General features: G+C 45.7%; 1 protein-coding gene across 3 annotated transcripts in view; it reads right to left on the minus strand.

Moving 5' to 3' along the window:
• Positions 1 to 15852: 15852 nt before the first annotated feature.
• Positions 15853 to 18371, minus strand: part of LOC148849889 (T-complex protein 1 subunit eta-like) — a 37549-nt gene continuing 35030 nt past the window's right edge. Inside the window, exons 11-14 of one of the 3 annotated variants that reach the window (XR_016099534.1) lie at positions 17269 to 17356; positions 16896 to 17016; positions 16695 to 16769; positions 15853 to 16437 (exon numbers count right to left, since the gene is read on the minus strand). Coding sequence is in view for 1 of the 3 variants with exons in the window: in XM_088946322.1 (XP_088802448.1) it covers positions 16336 to 16437; positions 16695 to 16769; positions 16896 to 16978; positions 17269 to 17356 (348 nt within the window). In the remaining 2 variants the exon portion in view is untranslated. Of the gene's footprint in view, positions 16438 to 16694; positions 16770 to 16895; positions 17017 to 17133; positions 17357 to 18371 lie in introns of all 3 variants that reach the window. The other 2 variants (XR_016099535.1, XM_088946322.1) reach the window with 2 other exon arrangements.

The raw sequence follows: 18371 nt of genomic DNA on the forward strand, positions 1-18371 counted from the left end.
TAGGCCGAGGTAAGTCCTCTATGTAAACAGTTCTCATGTTGTTGTGACTTGTGCTGGCAAATCGGGATAGAGCATCGGCCTCAGTGTTCTCTGACCTCGGGTTTTGCCTGATGAAATGTGACTGGAAGTTGAGTAGGGCTTCTTTTACTTTGGCCAAATATGCGATCATGGAGAGCTCCAGTGCTTCATACTCGCCCGTAACTTGGTTGACCACGAGTTGGGAATCGCTGCAGATGACCAAGTGTTTTGCCTTTACCTTTCGCGCTAGGTCCAACCCAGCTATCAGTGCTTCGTACTCTGCCTCATTGTTGGATTCCGCGAACTCAAAGCATAGTGCGTATTCTAATTTCGTGCCGCCCGGGCCGCATAAGACTATTCCAGCTCCGCTGCCTTGCTGGTTCGAGGAACCATCCACGTGAAGGATCCAAGGCTCCTCATCCCAATTCGCGTTTCACCTGACCAGGAGAGATGCCACACTGGCTGCTACTTCGCGGGGTTCAGACTCTATTGGCTCGGGAGCTCCGGGTTCGCCCGAACTGGGGACCTCGGGCTCGACCTGTGGGGCTTCGTGGCTAAAAGTGCACTCGGCGATAAAATCTGCCAAAGCTTGGGCCTTAATAGCGGTTCTTGGCTTGTACTGGAGGTCGTACTCGCCGAGTTTGATGGCCCATTTCGTTAGTCGACCGGAAACATCAAGTTTGAGTAAAACTTGTCTCAGAGTTTTGTCAGTCAGGACGATGACGGGGTGAGCCTGGAAGTATGGGCGAAGTTTCTGAGCTGCTGTCACTAGTGCGTATGCTAGCTTTTTCTATCTGCGGGTACCTTGTCTCTGCTCCCTGCAAAATTTTACTAACATAATAGATCGGTCGCTGGACCCGGTCTATTTCTTTTATTAGTACCGAACTGACCACCTCGTCGCTTGCCGAGAGGTACAGTTCTAAGACCTCGCCCTCCTAGGGCCGGGCTAAGGTTGGCACACTAGCGAGGTAACATTTTAGCTCGTCAAACGTGAGCTTGCAGTTCTGGGTCCACTCGAACCCTTTGCCTTTGATTGCTTTGAAGAAAGATAGGCAGCGGTCTGCCGATTTGGACATGAAGCGGCTTAGAGCGGCTATGTGGCCGTTTAGCCTCTGAACTTCTTTTACTTTCCGAGGTGGTCTTATATCTAGAATGGCTTTTATCTTGTCCGGGTTGGCCTCAATACCGTGCCGATTGACAATGTACCCTAGGAATTTGCCCGAGGTGACGCCGAAGACACATTTGTTGGGGTTCAATTTCATGCTAAACTGATGCAGGATTTGGAAGACAGAATCTAAGTCTTGTAATAATTCTTGTGAAAACTGAGTCTTGACGACCATGCGTCTACATAGCACTCTATCTTTGTGCCAATCAGGGGCCGAAACAGCTTATTTACAAGTCTTTGGAAAGTTGCCCTGGCATTTTTTAGTCCGAAGGGCATGACCTTGTAGCAATATAGGCCGAACTCGGTTATGAAGCTGGTTTTTTCCTCATCGGATGGGTCCATCTGGATTTGGTTGTAGCCCGAGTAGGCGTCCAGGAAGCTTAGCAACTCATTTCCTGAGGTCGCATCCACTAGGCAATCAATTCTGGGAAGGGGGAAGCAATCTTTCGGACAAGCTCGGTTCAGGTCGGTGTAGTCGACGCACATGCGCCACTTGCCGTTTGCCTTTTTTACCAACACCGGGTTGGCCACCCAGCTCGGGTAATGGACTTCCCTTATGAAGTTTGCTGCGAGGAGCTTCTCGACCTCCTCGTCAACCGCCCTCCAGCGTTCTGGGGCTAAGTTGCGTTTCTTCTGTCTAACGGGTCTGACTACAGGGTCAGTATTAAGTTTGTGAGTTATCAAGCCGGGGCTAATGCCGGGCATGTCGGCCGTGGACCAAGCGAAAATATCTAAATTTTGAAGTAAAAAACTCACCAATTCGGTTCGTAGGGGTTCCTCGACGGAAGCTCCGATCTGAAGTGTGCAAGCTGGGTCCGTAGCCGAAGTCGAGATTGCGACTGTTTCCTCCGTGGGCAAAGTTCGTTCCTCACCTTGCTCCGCAGGCCACTCCAGTTCAAGGTCGTCGGCCGCCTTGGTTTTTCCCTTTAGGGCGGCAACATAACACTTGCGGGACTCGAGCTGGTTGCCCCACGCTACCCCCACACTGAAGTCCGTTGGGAACTTCATGGCCAAATAGTAAGTGGAGACCACCGCTCGTAGGATATGCGTGATCGGCCGCCCTATTATGGCATTGTATGGGGAGGGGATCGCGACCACCAGAAAATCATGGTTGAGTCTGACCGCACAAGGCCATGTGCCAACTTCCACAAGTGCTGTTATTTTTCCGAGGGGCCTGACTTCCTCTCCGCTGAAACCCACCAGCGGAGTGCTCGCGGGCTTCAGATCGTTCCTCTGTAACTGTAGCTGGTCAAATGCTGATTTAAAGAGGATGTCCGCTGAGCTGCCCGAATCTACGAGTATGCGTCTGACCTCGAAGTCGCTGATCCTTAGCTTAATGACAAGCGCGTCATCATGGGGGTAGCGGACCCCTCGCGCGTCGTCCTCCGTGAAGAAGATTGGTTCTTCGGTCTTTGGTCTCTTTGGGGAGTTCCGTTCTTCGAGGGCCGCTTCGCGAGCTGAAGTCCGAGCCGCTGCCGAGGTACACCCCGCTACCACCAAACCTCCCACAATTACATGGATGGTTCCCCGAACTGGCCTCTCTTCCGGAAGCTGTCGCTGCAACGGTTCGGCAGGTCTGCTGCTAGACTCGGGGGCATCCTTTTCGTGCTCCCCTTGCCGACCTGCCTTATTGTTATTATTGTTGTGCTGTACAAAGTTTCTCAAGTATCCGCGACGGATGAGCCCCTCTATCTCGTCCCGGAGGTTATTACACTACTCGGTACTATGACCATAGTCTCTATGGAAACTACAATACAAATTCTTATTTCTCTCGTTCGGATTTCCCTTTAGGCGAGGTGGCCACTTCACGTACGGGGCATCTTTGATCGTCATTAAGATCTCGGTCCGCCTTGTGTTTAACGGCGTGTAGTCCGTCCGAACTACTAGGGGAGCTCGGAATGACTGGTTCGGCTTCGGCTCCCGGGTTGGGTTTTTTCTGTCGACCGGGTTGGAGAGCTCGCCTTCCCTCTTTCTTTTCTTGTTACCGCCTTCAGTTCGTTGGGTGATTTCTTCCTCTGTCCTCATGAACTTATCCGCGAGCTTGAGGAATTCGGCCACGGTTGCGGGTTGGTTAGCCACCATGTGCCATTTGAATTCTTTGTGCGTCACCCATCTTTTGGCCGCCGCAAGATGCACTGCGAGGTCCAACCGTGGTATCTGCAAGCATGCTTCGTTGAATCGCTTGATGTTGCGCCGGATGGATTCTCCTTCGCTTTGGACTACTCCGAAGATGCTTTCCTCTGTTCTGGGGCACCGTTGGCTGGTGACAAAGTGTGCGGTGAAGACTTGCACGAACTGGGCCCAGCACTTTATCGACCCCTGGGCCAGGTTCCTGTACCAAGTGCAGGCTACCCCCCTGAGGGTGGTGGTAAAGGCCACACACATGCACGATTCGCTGGCCCTGGCGAGGTGCATTTGGGACTGAAAGGCGTCAACGTGGTCGTTGGGGTCGAAGGACCCGTCATACTTGTCCAGAGTTGGGAGCTTGAAATTTATGGGTAAGGGGACCGCCAAGAGTTCTAATGCGAGGGGGGAAGGAACCGTGAGAATCGGGGCAGCTCCTACCTCGTCCGAGCTCGTCTCTTTGCCTCTGAGTTCTAACAAGGCACGGGTGGCGGTTCGGCGACTTCGCCGGCGCCTTCGTTGTTGAGTGGGCCTTGTACTGGCACTGCTGGCCTCCGTGTTACCGAGCTCGATGGGCCTGGAATGCTGGTAGTCTGCCGCCAGGGCGCCGAATCGGTTTTCCGTGAGCGGGAACTCGGGCTTGGAGCGCCGGGGTGCCGACCTCGCGGGCGAGGTTCCCGACCCGCCTGCGAGTTGCGAGGCGGGGATGATATTTTTCTCTCTTCGGCCTGGGGACGAGGCCTGGTTGTTAGGGGGGTTCTGGGGCCGGGAGGCCTTCGCCTGGTGGGGGCGTCCATCCTGCAGGGAGGCCTTGACCGGCCTCGGAGCGGGGTGGCGAGGTGGAAGTAGTGGTTGGTTCAGTGGCAGTTGGGGGAATTGCTGTTGATAGTGATACTGGGAGATGTTGTGCAGTACTTGGTGCTGGTGAAGCTGGTGCTGCTGGAACTGTTGCATTTGGGCTTGCATTGCCCGCATGCACTGCATCAGGTCGTCCAACCGGTTTTGGCTGGCTGCCAGGGGGACGGCAGTCGATTCAGTAAAGGTTGTCTCAATGGGGAGAGGAAAGGGATGCTTGTGGTAGGAAGGTTTACGGGCGCCACTGCTTGTGGCACGTTCAAGCTGGGGATCCCATCCACCGAAAGGGGGATGGTGCACTGTCCAACGCACACCACGGGGACTTGAAGTTGTTCCCCGGTGGTGTTTGTCTCCGTGTCACGCCCGGCGTTGCTGGAGGAGGCCATGAGTGTTGGGTTTTTTGAAGAAAAGGGGTTATGGAAGTTTGGAGGGAGGCTTTTTGAAGCTTTCCCACAGACGGCACCAATTGATGGAGCGCGATCCGGCCGGTCTTATCTGTCAACGACCTTGCTTCTGAACGGGGTAGCAGGGAACCTGAAACGGAGGAGATGAGGAAGCTCCGGGGGGGAACCCGGTGTAGCGGCTCCGAAGCTCAAGTTAGAATCCTTCAAAAGCAAGATAATACCAGATAGCGCAAAGTTTGCATACCTTCTTTGTTGGGGGGCAGGGGGCTCTTATAATCACTTCGCGCACTCGTTCCGAGGCCCTTGTCAGGGCGGGTATGATTACCCTTGCGCTTGTCAATTCGGCCGTCGTCCTTTCTGCTAGGACAGAACCGTCACTGCCTAACCGTCTCTCTAACTGGAGATGGCGGTGTCAGTGGCGGTTGCAGGTGGCCGTTTAGAGTGCGGCCGCCAAGCGTCAGATCCCAAGTCAGTCAGGTACGACTTGTTTGGTTTTGGTGCCCAGAAGGTGATGCGGAGTGGTGAGCGAGGCGAAGTTTTGAGTTCGGAGGTATCTATAGGGCAGGTCAATTCGGCGAGGTGAATCCCGAACTGTTACAAGGTTGGCCAGCTCGGCGAGGTATATCCCGAGCTGTTACAAGGTTGGCCAGTTCAGCGAGGTATATCCCGAGCTGTTACAAGGTTGGCCAGTTCGGCGAGGTAGATCCCGAGCTGTTACAAGGTCGGCCAGTTCAGATTACTCTGGTTTTGGGCCAAGGGGGAGTTCGGGCCCCCTGTAGGGAGTTCGGTCCGCTGGTGTCCCCTTGTTCACGCCTAGACTTGGCCCTTTTACCGAGCTGTCATTTCTACCACGTGTCGCATAACTGTGAGGTCAGGTTAAATCTTCCTTCGTCACAATCCAATCTAATAAATATTTTAGATGGAATTGATTCAATCCAATATATATTGTTGGTCCATACAATCCCTCTAAATTAATTTTGGAATGGATAGGGTCCAATCCAAAATCAGTCAATTGGCACCTCATGTTATTATTTATGAAAAGGCCACTAATAAATGGCTGAAATTCACTATGAGGCTGGCATAATGTACTCTTTGTAGAGTATACAAAGAGATCCCCTGCCAAGAAAACACAATACCCTAAAAGTGGGATCTATCATGTATGAAATGTAGGGTGTTAGATGATGTTAACGGTGATTCAGACTCCTGGTTAAATGACGATTTAACCATGAGCAAATCCCATGAATTTTCCCGTCCCGGTTAAATGACGATTTTGTCGGATTCTTATGGACTGAATGGGCAAACCTCCCAGTTAACTGATGAATGAAACCGGGACCCGTGGGGCATTCCAGCTTTTAATCCGGTTCGAATCTTACAGCAATGGATTCACCAGTCACCTGTACTGTTTCTAGTTTCTACCATATCCCCAGACTCATCCGGGCTTGGAAAGTTGAGAAGAAAAAAATGAAGAGACAAAAGGACTGGAAAATGGCTTTTTTTTGGAGGAATTCCACTTCCTGCAAACCAAGGAAAAACGCCATTTTCAGTGAAAAATGGCTAAATTTTGAAACCAGGATAGGGACAAGATTTCCATCCTGAGAAAACAGCTAATTAAACATGAGAACAGGTCGTCTACTCGTTACTGGCGCCTCATTGAAGCTTTACACGCACATCATCTTCCGTATTTATTAATAATATTCACGAAGACATCTTCCGTCACGTTAAACATAGGGCTGGTTAAACCCGGTTTTGATATAACAGGCTACATTTTGAACAACGCGTCATGATAGTGTTCAGTCTTGATCGCACGGAGTAGGTATAATATTGACAGATCAGCAATCCGTACAATTAACGGATGTACTGCCAACTGACATGTTTATTCGTCATGATTAGTCAAGTAGATGTAGACCATTGTACACGTGTGGTAGATCCAGAGCCTTGTGTACCGTCCCCTGCCTCTCATTCTTCGGTCTCTAGTCGTCAAGTGTTCAAGTTTCAAAGTCTGTGGTAGAAGTGAAAAATTCCAAGTCAAAAAACAAAAACAGCATTTCATTCCTCAACCAAATGTAAATCTTATGGTTGCCCCCGAGCAAATATTACGTCTTACCCAACGTTCGAAACCGGATTTACCACGTGGCAATTGTTAGACTGGAATATAATATTATAATAGGTTACCCAATAGACGCATGGCTTGTAAAGCTTCCCCACCAGAGAAGCACGACATTGCGAATTGTGGTTGTACCGCACACACTGGTTTCAAACATTTCATACCATTGGCATAGACCGTATACTCAGTTTAAAGTTTTAATCCCTCTAATGAGAAATTCGCCAGCTTAATTTTAAATCAATCTTATCAGAACTAAGGTCCAACCTAAATAATTGTAACGAATCATTCAAATAACGAGAAAGGTTACAGGTTACAACTATGGAAAGAGAGTCCACCGATGAAAATTTGACCAAATTTGGATGTTTCTTCATGTAATGTCCAATTGTTGCATGAAAATAACCTCATGCGTGCCAAAAGAATGAATGAACTACATACATGTATTAAAAAAATGCATAAATCAAACAATTGTTGTTTTATCCATGGTTTTCAAAATCGGGCCTGACCGGATGGTTGGACTGGAAAAACCGGGAATCGGTCATTTGATTGGTTCTATTTTTTTCTAAAACTGGAATTTTGCCCAAAAAATGTTGATTTGGTCAGCAAATCATTGATCCGGGCAATTAAACTGTTCAACCATTTTGATCATTTTTTAATTTTTTTAATTTTTATTTTTTTTTATCAGAATGGGCCGTCTATTCGGTTCAAACGGTCAAGCCATTCGTTCATTATCCAATTCGATTTGAAAAACCTTGGTTTTATCTGACCTCTAGAATGTCATTACAAATCAGCCCAGCTCAGAATTTACTAGGCCTAAAGTACAGGGGGAATGCATCCTGACCGTAAATTAATGCCAAATTCACGGGCAGGATGTGGTTTATAGGGGGGACAGGGCTAATTGTAGAGGGGGGCTAGAATTCAGAATTACTTTTCCCTTCTATTTATCTAGGAGTAGTACAGTCTGATATATGTATCACATTATTGATTTTTTTTTTCAACTCCAAAATTCGGCCGGCACCTTAAGATCCTTGCCAAAAAGAGCAATAAGATTGCAGGGAGGATATAATACTCTCCCTCACAAATTCCAACTCTTCCCCTTACAAAGAAAATCCGAAAATAAGAAACAAGAAAAACAAATCCACTATTGGACATCAATACAAATACAGGCCAAACAAGCAAATAGAAAATAAATATGCCGATTTGTTTTTGAAAATAAGACAATTCCTTGTCGAACACTCCTATAAGTACTGAAATAAAATCTAGGTTAAATGTTGAGTTGAAGAAGATAGACTTGAATACTGCTTCATACAAAAGAGAAAAAAGAAAGAAAACAAAAAATCTTAGCACATAATTAAAACAAATAAATATGCATAAGTGCTTGCATTCAGGAGACTTTTGATTTTGGGCAGATAGAGAGATGTGTAGGTTGTCAAAATAACGGGTCATAAGAAAATCAAGAAACTAAATTGTAGAAGCATTGACCAACTAATTCAAACATTTGAATAATTCCTGGGATTCCGAACGATGACGGATACCTAGTCAAGGTTTTGAATCCATGACGACGATGATCTTGTGGATTCGTTTCAAAACTCTCCTTTTCTCTACCTAACCTAACTGAGGAATCGTCGTCTGCTTACTCCAATTCCATACCTTTGAATCATTGAAGAAAAATCGATCTCTCTTTTGGAGTCTGGAACCTAAAAAGAATTGGAAGGCAATCTATGCCCTATAAGCAAAAACGCCTTACAGAGTTACAGGTTTAGCTAAAGTACATAGTTGAACTGCTAAAATTTGGGCAGGTTTTTGGGTTTACATCTTCCACAATGTAAAATTGTTCAAAGTCCAATATTTTTGCCTACCTAAATGCCAATGGGCCCTGTTACACAGTAATACCATTGTGTAAATGGGATACGCCCATAAAAGACGTGCGTGGGCTAATTCTGGGTATAAATGGGCCAAAGAAAATAACTGGGCCTGGCTACATTCAACAAACTTGTAAACATTACTGCATTAACAGTAAAGGGTAATTTACTAGAACACCCTCTAAAGTTTCATTAATGTATTAAAACCTACTTTATAGTTTGCAATCAATTTATTTAATCAACCTTCTATTAGATAGATGAAAAAAATAAAATGACAGTTTTAATATCCATTCAAATAAATTTAATCAAAAGAAACTAAAAATAAATATACCATTTTTGTCCCTAATAAAACATGGACAACCACTATATTTTTCTCTATTTGCTCAAATTTTGTTTTTATGCAAAAAGTGTTATGGGTGCTCTTGGAATAAACAACCATGGATGATGGATCCATACCCTTGAACATCTTTCACTCAGTTTAGGGGGTACTTTTGGAATAAGCAATCATGGGTCTAAGCCCTTAAACATTTTCTCCAGTTACTTTAGCGTCTGTTCGGCATCGTTGTCGTTGCTCCAGAAAACGGTGCCACATCGGAAAAAACAGTGCTCCAGGATACGGGTGTTTGGTTGGAACATTTTTCCATAAAAAATGGTGCTCCAAACCATGCCTTGGAAATATGGAAAGAATGGTTTGGAGCAACGCCGAATTTGGCGTTTCCTGGAGCTGCAACTCATTGCTGCCAACAGGGATGTGAGGTAGCAGTGATGTAGCACTGGATAATGGGTACCAGTGCTGAAAACGTTTCCTGGAGCATTGGTACCAGATAGAAAAGGTTGTTGTTGCTCTAGGAAACGTCCTAACTGGCAGCAACGATTCCAAAAAGAAAGACTCTGTTTTCTCAAAAAATGGTGCTTCCAACCCATACATCAGCAGCACCAATGAGAAAACGGCATTGTATCTACAACATCGATGCCAAACATATACTTAGGTGATCATATATTTTTGGATGACAACAAATAGTTCTTAATAAAATGTCAATTAAATAAATAGGTTACAAACTATAAAAGGGTACATTAGTAAAATGCAAACTATATGATAAGTTAAATAAATTTGTAAAAGTATAAAGGGTATTCTAGTAAATGGCCATTAACAATATATAAGTACGGTGGAGAGGTAAAAGAGGAAGATGACACTGAGAGTCGAGAGATAAAATGTAACGTTCCCTTCATTCGTCGGAAGCATCCCCATTTGCATCAAATAAAGATAAATTTTGATCCATGTAATGAATTAAGGAAAAATTTTAGGGAGAATGACCGATACCCCAGTGTCAAATTAGTAAGTTCAATGCACGGTCAGGGTGGGTGCCAGCTCGGAACGTGGGTGCATAGAGTGTGGGTATCGGTCCATTTGAATGTTTATAGCCCTGCAATGTAAATCAGAAATCTGCATTGGACAAATCCATACTTTTTCAAAAATCTGCATAGAGTGTGGGTATTGGTAGAAATTCCATCGCAGTAGCAAAAGTGTATGCGGTTAAAGAGAGAGATTCACTGGGTGGTGGAGTTGTTAGCAGCGTTTAGGAAACCAGACTGAACCGGCTGGTCGGATTGGTTAAATAGTGACCCTGAGCCCTGGTCAGTTCGATAATATCCCAATAACCGTATTTGTTAAAAATCCGGTGAAAACCAGTTGATTAGTCAGTTTATTCAGAAAACCAATGAACTGTGCTAGTTTCATAAAACCGACTGAACCATTAAATAAGTGAAATTTTAATACCTGTTTGACAAGATTTGAACCTATGAACTCTTATTTTTATATATTTTTTAGGGTAAATTATAAAATCCTCCCCTCCATTGTAGTTTTGAAAATTCTTACAGTTACCCCTTGATGTAACCGTTTTCGGCCACGTACCAATGTTTTGTGATGTAAAATTTTTTGGCTAAGTACCTCGTTATTTGACCTAGTGGTGGCGTGCCTTAGTGATGAGCTACTTGGTGGTGAACTACCTACTGGCGAACTACTCGGTGGAGAACTGCTTGGGGGCGAATTGCCTGGCGGCGAACTGCCCGGTGGTGAACTGTCTGGTGGCGAACTGCCTGGGGGCGAATTGCCTGGCGGCTAACTGCCCGGTGGTGAATTGTCTGGTGGCGAACTACCTGGTGGCGAACTGCCTGGTGGCGAACTGCCTGGTGGTGAATTGCTTGGTGGCGAACTGCCTGGTGGCAAACTGCCTGGTGGTGAACTGCCTGGTGGCGAACTGCCTGGTGGTGAACTACTTGGTGGCGAACTGCCTGGTGGCTAACTGCCCGGTGGCGAGCTGCTCGGTGGTGAATTTCCTGGTGGCGAACTGCCTAGTGGCGAAATGCCCGGTGGCGAGCTACTCGGTGGTGAAATGCCTGGTGGCGAACTACCTGGTGGCAAACTGCCCGGTGGCGAGCTGCTCGGTGGAAAACTGCCTAGTGGTGAATTGCCTAGTGGCGAACTGCCTGGTGGCGAACTGCATGGTGGTGAATTGCATGGTGGCGAACTGCCTGGTAGCGAACTGCCTACTAGGCGGCCGGTGACTTAGAGAATGTTGGAGCTCCCTGGTGCGGCGCAATCCGACTGCCCTCAGCATGAGGTGGTCTTCTTTCCTTTGTAGGCAGCAAGAGCTGAGGGACCTGTGAGAACTTCTTCTTTTCCTCCTCTTTGTAGGTGGCGGGAGCTGAGGGACCTGCGAGAACTCCATCTTTTCCTCCTCTTTGTAGGTGGCGGGAGCTGAGGGACCTCCAAGAACTCCATCTTTTCCTCCTCTTCGTAGGCGGCGAGAGCTGAAGGACCTGCGAGAACTGAATCAGAGGTCCCAGGGGTATTTTCCCAATGGGGGCTCTCTGACGCTTAAGTTAGCACTCTTATTGTAGAGAGCTTTGAAAATAATATGAGAAAGCTAGAGAGCAGGGTTACTTCCCTTTTTTCATCCCCCTCCCCTTTGGGGGTGAGGTCTTTATATACCGAAGTCCTCGCGGGTTAGGTGGGTGAAAAGCCTCCAAACGGTAAGAATCATCGTATCCTGTCAGAACCGGGGTACGGTGGTGAACTCCTCGAGGTCGTCAGGCTGGCGCTTGTGTCAGGCGGCCAGGTCGGCGCCTGGGCCGGGTTGTCAGGGGGGCGCCTGTGTCAATCGGCGGGTCAGTGTCTAGGCCAAGTCGTCAGGTCGGCGCCTGTGTCAGTCGGCGGGTCAATGTCTAGACCAGGACGTCAAGCTGGCGCCTGTGTCAGTCGGCGGGTCAATGTCTAGGCCAGGTTTGTCGGTGGGCGCATTATGGGCGGCTTGGCCAGATCATGCGCTAGGCTGGTCCAAATCAGCCAGGTCGTGCAGGCCGCATGCCGCACGCAGCTCGCGCAGGCCGCGCGCTAGGCCGCTTGCAGTTCACGCAGGCCGGCCAGACTGGTGCCCGGGTGGGTCACCAACTTCGTAAGTTTGTTGACTGGGTGTTTTCCTAGTTGTCACGAGGTGCCACATGTCACAATTTCACTGGAGGGCCAAATCTGCCCTCATCAATAGCCCCCACTCCCGAGCTGATGGTAACTCATCGAAGGGAGTAGATTTCTTTTGGCCCGTAAGTCGATGAGTTAGTAAGTGCTGATACAATTACTAGTGTGGCCCGTAGGCTTTGGGAGCGACTCGTAGTCTACTCTTCTTTGACTTTTGCCCGTGCCGGAGAGGCGACTGGGTCTTTAGTAGTAATGTGGCCCATAGGCTTTGGGAGTGACCAGTGGTCTACTCTTTTCTAACTTTGACCGTGCCGGAGAGGCGACCGGGTCTTAAGTAGTAATGTGGCCCGTAGGCTTGGCCTGCATCAACTTCGTAATGCCGGTCACCTACTCCTACAAGAAGCTACTAGGGACTCGACCTTCGGGGGCAGCACTACTAACTTAGGTTGCCAGCTCACACGGGAGCCTTGGAAGGCTCGACCAGTAAGGGCGCCTATGTAGTCAATTGGCTGCCAACTCCCGCGAAAGCCACGAAGAGCTCATCTTTGTAGGGGGGACCTTGTGGAGAGGACTGATGTGGCATTATCTGAATTGAAAGTAAGGTTGGTAGAGCTACTTAGTCTGTTAACTCCCTGCATAGTCCCTTAGTTCATAAAAAATGTAAACTATAAAGCGATAGCTTCAATTTCTAAAAAGTGAGGACTTAGTTTTGGCGAGATGAGAACTTAGTTTTTGTAGGATGAGAACTTAGCTTTTTGTAGAGTGTTCCCACAGACAACAACAATTGATGTAACCGTTTTCGGCCACGTACCAATGTTTTGTGATGTAAAATTTTTTGGCTAAGTACCTCGTTATTTGACCCGGTGGTGGCGTGCCTTAGTGATGAGTTACTTGGTGGTGAACTGCCTACTGGCGAACTGCTCGGTGGAGAACTGCCTGGGGGCGAACTGCCTGGCGGCGAACTGCCTGGTGGCGAACTGTCTGGTGGCGAACTGCCTAGTGGCGAACTGCTTGGTGGTGAACTGCCTGGTGGCGAACTGCTTGGTGGCGAACTGCCTGGTGGTGAACTGCCTGGTGGCGAACTACTTGGTGGCGAACTGCCCGATGGTGAGCTGCTCGGTGGCGAACTGCCTGGTGGCGAATTGCCTGGTGGTGAACTGCCCGGTGGCGAGCTGCTCGGTGGTGAACTGCCTGGTGGCGAATTGCCTGGTGGCAAACTGCCTGGTGGCGAATTGCCTGGTGGAGAACTGCCTGGTGGCGAACTGCTTGGTGGCGAATTGCCTGGTGGCGAACTGCTTGGTAGCGAACTGCCTATTAGGCGACCGGTGACTTAGAGAATGTTGGAGCTCCCTGGTGCGGCACAATTCGATTGCCCTCAGCATGAGGTGGTCTTCTTTCCTTTGTAGGCAGCAAGAGGTGAGGGACCTGCAAGAACTTCATCTTTTCCTCCTCTTTGTAGGTGGCGGGAGCTGAGGGACCTCCGAGAACTCCATCTTTTCCTCCTCTTCATAGGCGGCGGGAGCTGAAGGACCTGCGAGAACTGAATCAGAGGTCCCGGGGGTATTTTCCTGGTGGGGGCTCTCCGACACTTAAGTTAGCACTCTTATTGTAGAGAGCTTTGAAGATAATATGAGAGAGCTAGAGAGCAGGGTTACTTCCCTTTTTTCACCCCCCTCCCCTTTGGGGGGTGAGGTCTTTATATACTGGAGTCCTCGTGGGTTAGGTGGGTGAAAAGCCTCCAAACGGTAAGACTCATCGCATCCTGTCAGAACCGGGGTACGGTGGTGAACTCCTCGAGGTCGTCAGGCTGTCGCTTGTGTCAGGCGGCCAGGTCGACGCCTGGGCCGGGTTGTCAGGGGGGCGCCTGCGTTAGTCGGAGGGTCAGTGTCTAGGCCAAGTCGTCAGGTCAACGCCTGTGTCAGTCGGTGGGTCAGTGTCTAGACCAGGACGTCAAGCTGGCGCCTGTGTTAGTCGGCGGGTCAGTGTCTAGGCCAGGTTTGTCAGTGGGCGCCTTATGGGAGGCTTGGCCGGATCATGCGCTAGGCTGGTCCAAGTCGGCCAGGTCGTGCAGGCTGCACGCCGCACGCAACTCGTGCAGGCCGTGCCACGTGTCACAATTTCACTGGAGGGCCAAATCTGCCCTCATCACCTCTCTTCCTCGTTGTCCCATAAATAAAACGTTGGCCTAATGTTTTTTTTTTGAAAATGACCATTTTACCCTTATGTCAAATTCATATAGAGATTTAGTAAAATAATCCAGAAAAAAATTACTTTTTAACTAAAAAATTCCCTAGATCAAATTAAAGTGTAAAGTAATTTAATTTTGTAAACTCATTGTGATTGAGTGAAGTCTAAAAGGGCAAATCTAACATTTTGATTATATTGAAAAATTCTCTAATAAGTAAGGATAATTTTGTAACTTCAACATCTCTATTATGGAGACAATAATATTTTTTTTCTTGATAATGAACTAAGACAATGATGAAAGGAAGAAAATTACAGAATTTTTCAAAACTACAGGGGAAGTTTTTATGATTGTCAGAAACCTTAGGGGAGGCTTTTATATTTTATCCTTTTTTTAATTACCATTTTTCCACCTCTTTACTTGTGTTATTTAATGTATTTTTAATATATAATATATATATAATATATATATATATATATTACTTTATTACACGTATTTTAAAAACATATAAATTAAGACTTGAACCCTTATCAATTGCTTTAAAAATTAAAGAATTTAGGGTAAATGTAAAAAACCTTCTCTGGGTTTTCTGACAATCATATAAATTTCCCCTAGGCTTTGACCCTAATAAAAACCCCCCTTATAGTTTTGAAGAAATATACAATTACCTCCCTTTCTGTTAACTTTTCAGTAAAAGAGAAGTTATTGTTATAATAACGCCCTTCGTACTTCACTCTGCCTAACATACTTTATAGAATAGAGTTAGTTAATTCGAAAAAGTACAGACAGGTCCATTGCAGATTTTTTAATTCCACTGTAAGGCTATAAAATTTCAAAATATCAAATACCCCCACTCTATATATCAATGTCCACCCTTGAATTGGCATCAATTCCGATCTAGCACTTACCCCAACTGTACATTGGGCATAAGAATTCTGACACTGGGCTGAACCGTCATTCTCCCTAGTTAATTCTGTTTTAGGGCCTGATGGACTTTACGAAATCCATCAACTTTTGACAGATTTTTATCATGACAGATGAGGAGTATTTCTCAATATCAGTGCAGGCCCATTTCAATTTCTTTGCTTTTGCAAACAACCCAATAGTTTCATTCGAAATGCATATGCCTATAAGTGGGTCTCAAGTATTTCTCTCTAAACTCTGTAGCTATGGTCACACTTTTCAACGACCATTTCCATGGACAGCTGGGAGCTCTTTGGGATTCATTTGGGTGTCATCCATAAGAAATGGAGTCATCCAGAAAATTCATGGTATACATTTTCATCCGTTTCACATGTCTTTTCAGTTTTCAAGTATTTTTCTCCTTCTTGGAGTAGTTGTAATCCTCACGCCTGACTCTAAGTTGATGCCTATGATTGAAAACAATAAATAAATAAATAAGTTGATGCCTATGATGTTTTCGTCATTGATGTCTTGGATTCCACCAAACATCTTGCTTCCGATGACGAGGTGCTGTGTCCGCATTTCGAAAGCAATTTCATATTCGTCCCAACCACTTTTTACTGAAACACAGTAATTGGATACTTACCTAGTCCCGGTCTGGTTAACATTGGTTGTTACTCCCCCTCAAAAAATGTTAGCTATGAGCATTCAGTTCCAATGGATGGCCTACAAAGAGCCGACACGATTGCTCTGTTGGAAATTGGAATGAACTTTCAGGCATCTGTTCTTTAATTGACAAATGAGTGAAACAATCACAGCATAGTATTCGTAAACGACAAAAGAAATTTTCAAAATCCAAATGACTAGCGCAGCAGGAAGGTTAAAAACAAAAAACAAAAACTCAACCGCCGGTTCTAATTCCCTCTCATCAGTACATTTTCCAAGCTTTCTAACTACAAAACATATATTGCCCCCACCTGTGGTCGAGTTACAAAACTCACTCAAATAACCAGCTCCGTAGCTTCGTATGATAAAGCTTTGAGGAACAAACGCCTTAGACCTAGTTTAACAAATGTTTTCTGAAGTGCCTCACCATCTAGCACTCGCATGGCTTATAGAACCAGGATCAAGATCAAGTAGGAACTTAAGAACACACTCAACTAAATAACAACTTCCAAAGAAGCAGCATTTGCCTTGCAAAAGCCCCTATTGCAACGTTGAAAACATTTTAACAGTGTCATGTTCATCGCCTGCGCATGCCTCGTCCACGACCACAGAAAGCTGCACCACCACGCCCTCGACCACCCATTGCACTTGCAGCAGCCTCTCCTTGTGCACTCTCTGACTGCATATTATCGACATTAATGAAAGCATTAACAGCTGGGCAGCTGACATTCAAACTATACTTAAGAAACCCCAACATATAGGCCTTTTTATGAAAGAACTCCCCCCCAAAAAAGCAGCAGCAATCTTGATAGTAAGGATTTTGGTTGCATTGGTTAAGGTTATGATGTAAAAGCTGATAAACATCTTGGGGATGGAAAACTAAAAACAAATTCCTCAAAACTAAGATGTTTTTCTTCGTAAGACAGTTTACATTACCTTGGGGTTTTTCACAGTTTCATCAACACTTAGAATAAGGCAAGCTGCCTCAGTTGCAGCATTTATAGCATTTATCTGCAATAGATGAAGTATATGGTCATAACAAGAGGAGAGGCAATAATCGATAAAGGAAAAAGAAAATAACTGCCATAAGAGAAACTTAAGTAGCTATCAATAAATAAAACAATCAAATGGGAATACCTTCACGACTGCGGGCTCCCAGACGAAGTTATCAAATGAATCCGCAATTCCACCAGTGTTGATATCTACCCCATAATGTGCACCTTCACCCGAGAAAAGTATTGTAAGCATCATTTGACATCTACACAAGTAACAATATAGTCTTACATATAGCCAACCATAGCAAATTTGATGATGTTCAAAAGCACTGTTACAATTGCATCCATAAAAAAACAAACAAAACTGGAACGTTACAGACATCCGACCAGCGTGATTTGAACTTCCAGGTTGCTCCTATTCAATGCTCATGTAGCCAACCCCATATATTTGTTATGAAGCTTTGCTGAGATGATGTTGATTTTAAGCATCCTGAAAACAGGAAGTAGAAACTAACCAGATGGAAGAGCATGTTTCTGTCTGAGTTTGTTCAGCACATCAGTTGCATCAAAGCCAGCATTGTCGCAAAGCTGCCGTGGAATAACCTACAAAAAGTGGATGACATGAATTCCACAATATGCAGTTATCTACAACCATCTCAGCCAGGTAGTCAGAAACCATTATTGCATGTCCAGCTTTATTAACAAGTATACAATGTTTTGAGCCTATTTAGTAACAAGTAGTGAAACTTCCCCCAAGCATACCCCAGGAAAATCTGGAATGTTACTCATTTATAAACCAAAATTGTAACATACAAAAGTCTCATATCTTCCCAATCAAAATAAGTTTTCACCATTTTTGTACTGGATATTTTCCACATCATCAGAATAAATAGGGTATTTAAAGGCGGCAGCCTGCCTAGAAACTAAAAATTACTCAAAATGTATACTTTACCTATCAAATACAGAAAACAGAATAAATAGGGTATTTAAAGACAGCAACCCGCCTAGAATTACAAATAACTCAAAATAGGGTTATCATCTAAATGCCAAAAAAAGCTCATTTCTTAAAGTGCTGACCTAACTATATCGGAGTTTACAATGATTCTGGTGACACTCTTTCTTTTCTTTTTTCTGATCAATAAGTGATACTCTATTCTTTACTGATGCAGCTGTGCAGTGTGCAGTCATTATCATGAAACTATGCAATTTGGGATGCATGCAAAAATACCCACTGGAATATATATAGAACTGAAAACATATCATGGTAATGATGCTAATGTCAACTTTTATGTGTGAACCACAATGATTTTAGAAGCTTATTTGATTTTCAGCAAGATCAATTATTAAAAATAAATGCGCATTACATCCATGAATAGGGAAATAAAAGATATATCTAGATCAAGCATTAATGCACATTCAAATACCAAAGTAGGCCACAAGAGGGATATTTATCAGCCGTCCATGGCTTTCTAAGTGCCCAATTAGGGAGGGCTTTCAGACTGTGGCTTTTGGCTTTGAGAGGTGAGGCCCACCCAGAAAGTCCATAGGTAATATTTGCTAAATGCAGGTTCACCAGCTCCCTTAGCATTGCCCCAAGAAGCAACTGTGTATGTCGTGT

Source organism: Nelumbo lutea, chromosome 5 (genome assembly GCF_056320005.1).
Source record: "Nelumbo lutea isolate HS-2025 chromosome 5, American lotus-T2T, whole genome shotgun sequence".
Classification (NCBI taxonomy): Eukaryota; Viridiplantae; Streptophyta; class Magnoliopsida; order Proteales; family Nelumbonaceae; genus Nelumbo; species Nelumbo lutea.